This window comes from Lactuca virosa, chromosome 5, assembly GCF_052849685.1.
Source record: "Lactuca virosa cultivar CGN04683 chromosome 5, Lactuca_virosa_CGN04683_v6, whole genome shotgun sequence".
NCBI classification, from domain to species: Eukaryota; Viridiplantae; Streptophyta; class Magnoliopsida; order Asterales; family Asteraceae; genus Lactuca; species Lactuca virosa.
The window spans coordinates 50,240,925-50,251,782 of NC_136430.1; the positions used below are offsets into that span (position 1 = coordinate 50,240,925).

The window sequence follows — 10,858 nt, forward strand, 5'->3', positions numbered from 1 at the left end:
TCCAAACTCTTGATTTCAACCGCACCATGATCAAACACTTTTAAAACAATGAAAGGTCTGTGCCGTCGAGATCGCAATTTTCCAGGGAATAACTTCAAGCATGAATGATAAAGAAGAACTTTTTGACCCGGAATAAAGTGTTTTTGGGTTATGTGCTTGTCATGAAATGCCTTTTTCTTCTCTTGGCACCTTTTAAACCTTTTAATTATCTTCTTCTTGACCACTTCCATCATTGGAGGATTCAATCTTCTTTGAGCCTCTCTCCTAGGCTTGCAATAATATTCCATAAGAATCTTGTGTGTGCATACATTAGGACTTATCCTGTTTATTGTCTCAATAACATCAACCCGATACAATGGACAAATGTTGCTAGGGTACCTCATTGCTTCAAAGATATAGAAGTCAATGGTTTCTCCATCAACTTCCATAGTGATCTTTCCTTTGTGGACATCAATGATTGTGTGAGTAGTATTCATAAAAGGTCTTCTAAGGGGGATCATAGATGATTTGGAAGGAGTCTTCTCTTCAATATCAATGACATAAAAATCCGCGGGAAAAACAAGTTGATTAACTTGTACTAACACATCCTCCAACACTCCTCTTGGAGACACACTTGACTTGTTTGCTAATTGAATGATTACTCTGGTTTCTTCCAAAGGTCCAATATTGAGAGATTGAAAAACTGAATATGGCATCACATTGATCGAGGCTCCAAGATCTAACATGGCACTTTCGAGATGAAAACCACCAATGGTACAAGGGATAGCAAATATTCCCGGATCCTTGCATTTGGGAGGAAACTTCTTTTGGATAACTGCAGACACGTTTGCATTAACTTGAATATTTTCATTTGCCTTGAATTTCCTCTTCTTGGTGCATAAATCCTTAAGGATTTTTGCATAAAATCGAATTTGCTTAATAGCATTCAATAGTGGAATATTGATTTGGACATTGCGGAAAGTTTCAAATAATTCATTATGTTCCTCTTTCTTCTTAAAAATGGCTAACCGTGAAGGAAAGGGTGGTGGTATGACCAATGGCTTAATGGTCTTATTGGAAGATTTGGGTTGCTCAATATTTGTCACAACCGGTTCATTTGGAGGAACTACCACCATTAAAGGTTCAATAACAATAAGCTCTTCTTCTTCTCTTGAAAATCTTTAAGGGTTGCTTTCTCCATGTTTTTTCCCACTTTTCAAGGTTATGACACTCACATTCAGATTCTTTTCGATTTGAGATGGAAGTTTACCCCTTTCTTCCATCTTGTTGAGAGCGGTGACCAAGTCTCTAATTTGTGATAGAAGGTTGGAGAAGGTGTTATTTGTCTCTTATTGAAATTGTGTTTGGTTTTGAGCACGAGAAGTAAGAAGTTCTTGAATACTCATCTGATGATTACCACTTGATTGGCCTTGTGACAAATATGCTTACATATTATCTAACATCAATGAAATTCAAGCCAATTTAAAACTTTTTCAACCATTCAAAAACCAGTAATTATAAAAAAATATTTCAAAATAGTTTCATATCAGAGAATCCCCAAAATACCAACGCCATGCAATCAAAACAATATCATAGCAAAGCAAACAACATGCATATAGAGTCTACAGTATGACTGGACCGCCCTCACCGCGCCTTCAATCTATCTGGCCCACTCTCAGAACCTTCAACATCTCTGGTCCGCCCTCCCGGGCCTTCCGCCTGTCTAGACCGTTCTCCGGCCCTTCGGCCTGACTAGTATGCCCTGATGGGTCTGCAGTCTATCCGGGCCACCCTGGGCATGTTAGCCTAGAGCACAAAGCAGGACCGCCTCAACCCACCCCCAATCACACAATAAACACATAAATATCATAAGCTAGCTAGCATGTACATATCAGTCATACAGATCTACCGATCACTAATCGTAGCATTATCCTATATACGAGGATACAAATTGAACAGATCACTAAACATAGCATCATCTTATAACCAGGATACAATCCAAAAAGGGTCGGCCTTGGTGCCTTAGACCCTATTGATATAGCAAGAAGAAATCACCTCACAATGTCGAACTGAACTGAAAGAATCAAGCTCCCAAATCACAGCTCCAAACTCAAACACCTACAATCATCATAGGACCAATTCTATCAAAACCCAAATTACCAAAATACCCTTAAAGTAAAACTTAGTCGACCCTGGTCAAAGCCAACAGTCAACGGTAAAGGGCAACAGTCCTTGTTGACCTAACTCGTCGAGTGCATCTCGCAACTCGTCGAGTTCCTTCAGAACTCAGAAGCCGCGAAAACCCGCGTTAACTCGTAGAGTTACCAAACGACTCGTCGAGTCCATGTAGTGTCCAGAAGATGCGAGAAAACCCTAACCAACTAGTTCAGTTCCTTCAGCCATTTTCTCATTCAGACACTTTTAAGCGAAAGCAAGGCTCCAAACTGTATATCTAGCCTCCTAGGGTGAGTTACCACGTAAACTTGCCAACTTTACGTGCATGCAAGGCCTCAAGAGGCTAAAACACTAAAAACTAGTCTTAGGAAGAGGTTTACGGCATGGAGAGGGGTCAAAGCTTGATAAAGTCGAGAACTTTATGTCCATGAGGTCCTAGAGGAGTCCAGATCTGAACTCCTCACTTCAAAACGTGCTCAATACCAGAAATGCCTCAACAATAAGCTAGAAATGACCATAATCACTTAAATGGAGAGATCTAACATGAACGTGATCAAGGTAATAACTTTTTACCTTCAAATGAATTCCAAAACGATGTAGATGATGGATCTACAAGCTCCTTCTTGTTCCAAGCTTCTTAATCTTCAAGTCTCTTCAAGAAATTGTAATATCCCAATTTTCTAGACCAAAAAATTCGTTGTTAATTAAGTGACTTGTAAAACATCATTGATTCATACCATCTCATAAAACATAGTCACGTGTCTCAAACTATATGATCAAAATAGTAAAAATATGTCAGAGTACAATCCCATGGATCTCAAAATGCGGAAATCATATATGTGCGATACGCTGCTACCGTGTCGGCTCCTTCCCCTTCGCTGAAGAGGTACCTGAAACAAAACTGAAAACTGTAAGCATGAAGCTTAGTGAGTTCCCCCATCATACCACATACCATACAACATACATACTGTCGGGCAATTCTGGGGTGCCCGACATACCCTGCCAGGCATTTTTGGGGTTCCCGACCTACCCTGCCAGACATTTCTGGGGTGCCCGACCTACCCATATCAAGCAGTTCTGGGGTGCTTGACCTACCCATGTCAAGCAGTTCTAGGTGCTTGACCTACCCTGTTAGGAAATTTTGGGGTGTCTGAACTACCCTCCGGTTCTTACGACCGTATCACGGGGACTATTCCCCCTACAGCTACTATCACATATCATCATATCATGCTAACACATAAAACATATCAAGTAGTAGCAAACATAGATAATTATCACAAAAACAATAATCTAATCAAACAACTCCTACTAGTGGGCCGACGTTGTGGCTGTAGACCCACTTCTATTGGAAGGTAACTCACCTCAGTGTCATAAAGTGTCTGAACTGTCCTTGCTGCCGGAATCAACCCCTCTCAGATCCTACACATAAAAATCTTCCTTAATTACCATTTCCTGGTCAACTCATGTCAAAGTAAAAGTCAAGGTCAACACATTGGTCAAAGTCAACACTAGGTCAAAGTCAACATCTAGTTGACTCAAGTCGCCGAGTAGGACCCACAACTCGTCGAGTTCCGAAATCATGAAAACGCCAAGACTTCGACCCTACTCGCCGAGCCTTACAAGGGCTCGTCGAGTTCTCCTTTAAACATAGTCGGGAACTTCTACAACTGACTCGCCGAGTTCATCCTTGAACTCGTCGAGTTCATCTTCATCCGAGTTAAGGTGTTCAGTCATTGACTCGCCGAGTTCATCTCGTCAAGTTCATCTTCATATGGTTGGGATATTTCCCTGAACTCGTCGAGTACGTTGATCTTCAGGTCCATAATGAATCCAAATGGCTGAGTCTTCTTCCAACTCAACACACTACTCGATATCAGAAGGGGTTTTGGGGAAAAATGCGACCTGAATCGCTGAGTCACATAAGCAAATCGCCGAGTCCCTCCATGTCCAAAACTATTCAGTCGATTTCAGATGGTCCTAAAGCATCCAAAACATAAATCTGACCTCCTAGGGTCCATATTACACGTAAAGTTAGGAACTTGACGTTCATGCATGAGGTTTTTGGCTCAAAAGGCTCTAAAATGAGGTTTATATGATGCATGGGACTCCCATGGCCATAAAGTTGGACCTTTATGCCATGGGAACCCTCAATGGTTCCAGATCAAAAGTCAGACCCCCTTAGAAGCACAAAACCCTAAAATGGCTCTACTAAAAGTTAGAAAAGGTAGAAACTTGTCCTAACCAGAGATCTAAGAGATAAATGGTCAAGGTTGTAGCTTTTCACCTTGAATGAGCTGGAAATGAAGCAAAATATCTGGATCTACTTGCTTCTTCTAGAACCACCATGCTTCCACTTCTTTCTTCACGCTTCAAACAACCACAAACACACAAAAATGGCTCAAGAACACTCCAAATGCTTTAGGGTTTCGAGTTAGGGCTTTTCTGGACTGTGAGAGACGATAGAGGCTGAAGTGGGACAAGATAATGTGTTTAAATAGGGTGCAAACCCTAAATATTAGGGTTTCATCTAGACAGTCCTACTCGTCGAGTCAGGCTCCTGACTCGTCGAGTAGATTACTTAAAACCCGCGTCCATGATCTAGTCTACTCGACGAGTTGGGCCTCCAACTCGTCGAGTCACAATGTAAAACATGCAATTACTTATATTTAAAATACGTACCGGGAACTAGGTGTTACAGATCTCCCCCACTCATTTTAGACTTTGTCCTCGAAGTCTGCTGCTGCATCTGGAAAAAGCTCGGGGCAGTACTCCCTCATCTCGTCCTCCGGCTCCCAAGCCATTCTGAGCCCTTATGGTGCTACCATTACACCTTCACCTGCTCGACCCTCTTGTTCCTCAGATCCTTCGACATCTTGTTGAGGATAGCTACTAGTCGCTCAATGTAGTTCATGCTGTCATCCACCTGAATATCCTCCAGAGGCGCCACTACAGAGTCGTCTACCAGGAACTTCCGCAGCTGGGAGATGTGAAATGTACTATGTATCTGGCTAAGCTCGGCTGCAACCCTAAAGGGACCGATGTACCTGGGGCCCAACTTGCCCCGCTTCCTGACCCGCATGCCACCTTTCCAAGGTGACACCTTCAGGAGAACCATATCCCCCGACCTGAAACTCCAGGTCCGAACAGCGCTTGTCGGCATAACTTTTCTGCCGACCCTGAGCAGTCTGAAGCCTACTTCGGACCTGCTAGTTCCTCTCAGTCGTCTTGAGTACCACTTGGGTACCCTACATGACCCTCTGCCCAACCGCGTCGAACATATCGGGGTCCTGCACTTCCTTCTATACAACATCTGAAAGGGAGGGCGATCGATACGTGCGTGGTAGCTGTTGTTCTAGGAAAACTATGCCAAGGGGAGGTAGGTATCCCAACTACCACCAAAGTCTAAAACGCATGCCTGCAGCTTATCCTCCAAAGTTTGGATGGTTCTCTCGCTCTGACCGTCCGTCTGTGGGTGAAAAGTGGTGCTAAAGTGCAGACGAGTACCCAACACGTCATGGAATTTCTTCCAGAATCTGGAAGTGAACCGCAGATCTCTGTCAAAAATCACGAAGACTGGCACTCCGTGTCAAGCTACTACCGAGATGCTCTGCTGGATCGTTATGAAATGAGCACTCTTGGTTAACCGATCCACGATGACCCAAATCGAATCCATCCCTTGTTTCCACATAGTAATATCTTCCCATTTCCACATAGGGATATCCAACGGTTGTGTCTTGCCGTGAGGCCTCTGGTGCTTGGCTTTGACCTTCCTGCAGGTCAGGCATCTCTGGACGTACAACGCTACATCCCGCTTCATGCAGGGCCACCAGTAATCAGGACGAAGATCTATGTACATCTTCGTCGCCCCGGGATGAATCGAGAATCGGGATTTGTGCGCCTCCTCCATGAAAATCTGGCGCACCCCTCCATGATATGGAACCCACACTCTACGGTGTATTGTCAACAACCCACGACTATCGTAGTCGACGAAGAAAACCTGTTCTACAATACGCTCGCTCTTCCGAAGTTCCTCCTTCATAGCCTCCTGCTGGGCCTGTCGGATCTGCTCCAGAAGCAGACTCTGATGGGTTTTGAGCATTCTAACACTCCTATGGTGTACATGCAACCCTAGAAACCTTGGATCTATGTTTTCTCTAATATTCATGCAAATTTGTTTTTCCAAGATTCTCATCCTAACTAGCATGGCATGGGGTACTTGTAATATAAAAGCTAGTAGAATGACATACCTTGGTAGTTGCTTGGATTCTTTAAGACGTTGTGAGCCTAGCACCCCAAATGTGATGCCTCAAATGTTTCATACAACACCACAACTCTTGGAATAACTTGAGAGAATAACACTTTGGTCACAAAATCGGCTAGCCCTCACCCTTTTAGTCTTAGTGCCGATTTTAATCCATACGAGGTTCTTTATATAGTGTGTCACATGTAGGGTTACACCATGTAAGCCCTAATGTGTCTGGCGTTTCATTTCCCCCATGATCTATGGGTTATAACCTCCATGGAGCATCTATGGATCACCCAATGGGTCCTAGCCCAATCTAGTGAATCATGAACCATAAGCCCACTACATAAAAATGAATGATATACAAATCAATCCCCATATATTTAATTTGTCTCTTTTGATCACAAAATTAATTCTTGATCAATACTTATTAAATAATACGATTTCATATTAATATATTAGAATATATTAACAAACCATAAGTGTCCTTTTCTCATTATGTCTATCTAATTGTTGAGATGCCGAGCAACCCAAATGGACCATGCCAAGCCGAGTCAAATACATACCAAATATAGTTATGGACTTAGACACCTTATCCAACAGTCTCCCACTTGGATAGGTCTAATAACTATAGTTGCAAGTATGACTTCAGGAACTGACTAGCAATCGTAGCTCTTTTAAAGTCTCGCAGAACTAAGATGATGATGTGCCATTTAAGATAACTGATCATATAATCCTCTGTTGTAGATATCAGCCGGACAAATACATGGAACAATGTCATACTTATTTTCTAGCAGTTTGTTTCCCGATTTTTAATTTGTTTTGACATAGAACTAAACTGAACACATCAATTTGGTTCTGACCGTGCCCGGTACATAGGTCAAAACAAAATCATCGAGGGGCCCAAATATTGTTTTTAATCCTCCAAGGATTAAAAGGAACAGATAAACTTCGACTCCTATGCTTGTACTAACCACTTATTGAATTATACACAAAAGCACGTTTTATAACACCGAGTTACCGATGCGTTTTCGTACAATCAATGCACAACCAACTCATAATAAACAACTCATATATCTTGGTTTGAAGACTTGTATGATATTACCGTCTCACGATCACTCGAGATAAATTCCATGAAGTGATACAACTAAGCGTGGGTTGACTCCAATACTCAGAACTTATGAGCACTCATGAATGTTGTAGCAACCATTTGCTATGTCTAGCACCTTAGACATCTACAAACCCAATTCATGACAATCTTGATTCATATCTACTTCCATCATATGACTGACTGTGGAGAGTTTGAATAAAGTAATTATTCTGGAAGTCAAAACATGCAAAATTGAAACAATAGTAAATAATTGACACAAGATAGAAACACCTTATTTATAAATAAACAACAAATTTTATTTAATCATCAAATGTGAATTTACATTTTACAAGTTCCAGAAATAGCTATCTAATCTATAGAACTAATATCATCCTTCAGCCCGATGCGCCTCGCATGCTGCAAATGCTTAACCCTACACAGTTCCTTCGTGAGGGGATCTGTTGGGTTCTCATCCGATGATACCCTCCTCACCACGAGGAGTCCTTCTTCTATCCCATGTCTAATGAAGTGGTATTTTCTGTCGATATGACTGGATTTTCCGTGATCCCTTGGTTCATTAGTTAAGGCAACTGCACCCTCGTTGTCACAGAAAATCTCCATAGGCTCCTTAATAGCCAGTACACTTCCAAGGTCTCCAATGAAGTTCATTACCCATATAGCCTCCTTTTCCGCCTCGCTTGCAGCTATGTACTCTGATTCGCAACTTCAATCAGCCACTGTTTCCTGCTTGGAACTTTTCCATGTAATTGCTCCTCCATTTAGGGTGAAGACCCAGTCCGACTGAGAGCGGAAATTATCCCTATCAGTCTGGAAACCAGCATCACTATACCCCACTACTCTCAAGTCATCACTCCCACCAAGGGTAAGGAACCAATCCATAGCCCTTCGTAGGTACTTGAGAATATTCTTCACCGCAGTTCAGTGAGCCTTGCCCGGATTCCTTTAATATCTGCTGACCATGCTCAAAGCAAAGGCCACATCAGGGCGAGTACAAATCATAGCATACATGATCGAGCCTACAGCGGAGGCATATGGTACTCGACTCAGCTTAGCTATCTCAGCCTCTGTACTCGGGCTCTCAGTCTTACTCAGTTTGGCGTTAGTCTGGATCGGTAAGTCAACTTTCTTGGAATCCTGCATGCTGAACCTTTTCAGCACATTATCCAAGTAGGTACTTTGACTAAGTCCAATTAGTCTCTTACTCCTTTTTCTCGATATCCTTATCCCTAAGATATATGCAGCTTCTCCAAGGTCCTTCATAGCGAAACACTTCCCAAGCCAGGACTTAACTTCCTGCAAGGTTGGGATGTCATTTCCAATGAGTAGTATGTCATCCACATACAATACCAAAAAGCTAATTATACTCCCACTAGCCTTAACATATACACAGGACTCATCTTCGCTCCTCGAAAAACCAAACTCTTTGACTTTCTCATCGAAACAAATATTCCATGAGTGAGATGCTTGTTTCAACCCATAGATGGATTTCTCAAGCTTATACACTCTATTAGGGTGCTTGGCATCGACAAAACCCTCTGGCTGACTTATGTAAACATCCTCAGCCAACTTTCCATTAAGGAAAGCGGTTTTGACATCCATTTTCCATATTTCATAATCATTAAATGCAGCTATGGCTAGCAAAATCCTACTAGACTTAATCTTCGCTACTGGTGAGAAGGTCTCATCATAGTCAATTCCCAGAGTTTGAGTAAAGCCCTTTGCAACCAGTCGTGCTTTAAAAGTGTGTACATTCCCATCAATGTCGGTCTTCTTCTTGAAGATCCATTTGCACCCAACCATCTTACGACTCGGTACATTTTCAACCAAGTTCCAAACTTGATTGTCATACATGGACTGAATCTCACTGTTCATGGCATCTTTCCATTTGGCAGACTCAGGGCTGCCATGGCTTCCTTAAATTTGTTAGGCTCATCTAAATTTACCAGTGTCCTATCACTGATAAATTCAACACCTTCCATAGTAATATGAAAACCATAGTAATGCTCAAGTGGATTCCTAACTCTTGTGGAACGCCTCAGAAGTATAGACTCATCAACAAGAGTTTCCTCCTCAGGTTGATTGCTTGGGTTTGAGGTTCCGTCACCGCTTGACTCTTGAAGTTCTTCAAGATCAATTTCCCTCCCACTGTTTCCTTGGCTTATAAATTCTCTCTCTCGAAAGAGCCCTCTCCTTGCCACAAAGACCACATTCTTACTGGCTCTGTAGAAGAGGTAACCAAAAGAATTTTCTTGGTAGCCGATGAAAATACATCGCTCACTTCGAGGTTCGAGCTTGTCCTGAGTCTCACGTCTCACGAAAGCTTCGCAACCCAAATCTTGATGTGGTCTAAATTGGAAACTTTCCCAGTCCACATCCCATGAGGTGTTTTGGCAACCTTCTTGGTAGGGACTAGATTAAGGATATGGGTGGCTGTATCTAAGGCATACCCCCAGTAAAAGTCATATCTACTGTAATCATCAGTAAAAGTCACATAGAAGCGGTTAGCATCCCTTGTGGTGGTTCTGAATTGTCTACACACATCTGTGTGTATGAGGTCCAACAAACCTTCACCCCTAGCACAAGTACTAGTAAAGGGTGACTTTGTCATTTTTCCAAGCAAACATGACTCGCAACTATCATCTGATTTTAAGTCAAATGACTCCAAGACTCCAGACATCTGGATTTGGCCTATGCGCTTCGTGTTAACATGTCCAAGATGACAATGACACAAGGATGTCTTATCCAAACTAGTGGAAGAATTGATATATAACACATTATTTCCTAAGTTATCAACAACCGACACGTTTTCATATATACCATCACAAGGTAATGCTTTAAAATAAAGAACATTATTATAAAAAGCATTAATACCACCACATTCATTATCAAATGAAAAAGTAAACCCTTGTTTGTACAAACCGTGAAAAGAAATAATATTTCTCTCCATTACAGACGACTAACAACACTTATTCAAATCTAATACTAACCCACTACTTAGCAACAAAGAATAAACTCCAATCTTAGTGATAGGTGAAGCTTTCCTATTCCCCATGATCAAGATTATCTTTCCGTGCTCCACATCCTCACTTCTTCTTAGGCCCTGCAAATCAGAACATATATGAATACCACAACATGTATCAAGAAACCAAGAAGTAGAATGTGGTGATTCATTAGACCATATAGTGTAAATACCTGCATGGGTAGGTTTGACCTTCCTATCTTTAACATCTTGCAGGTACTTGGGGAAGTTTCATTTCCAGTGCCCCTTTTCCTGACAATAGAAGCATTGAGCTTCTTTTAGGTTGGAAGAAGGAGTGACAGAACCACCTTTGGGTCCACTTGAAGGAGAC

At 42.0% G+C, this 10,858-nt stretch overlaps 1 protein-coding gene across 1 annotated transcript; it reads right to left on the reverse strand.

Moving 5' to 3' along the window:
- Positions 1-379: 379 nt before the first annotated feature.
- LOC145111248 (uncharacterized) lies at positions 380-1,115 on the reverse strand. The gene is made up of 2 exons (XM_079047546.1): positions 642-1,115; positions 380-439 (listed from the first exon to the last, which is right to left on the reverse strand). The coding sequence occupies exons 1-2, from the start codon at positions 1,113-1,115 to the stop codon at positions 380-382; spliced, it is 534 nt and encodes a 177-aa protein (XP_078903672.1).
- Between the last annotated feature and the right edge of the window lie 9,743 nt (positions 1,116-10,858).

Excerpts from the sequence above, each read along its gene's own strand:
- LOC145111248 (XM_079047546.1), bottom strand. The coding sequence starts at position 1,115 with ATGGTGGTAGTTCCTCCAAATGAACCGGTTGTGACAAATATTGAGCAA. Across the intron at positions 440-641 it reads GACCTTTGGAAGAAACCAGA|GAAAGATCACTATGGAAGTT; the intron begins GTAATCATTCAA and ends ATGTCCACAAAG.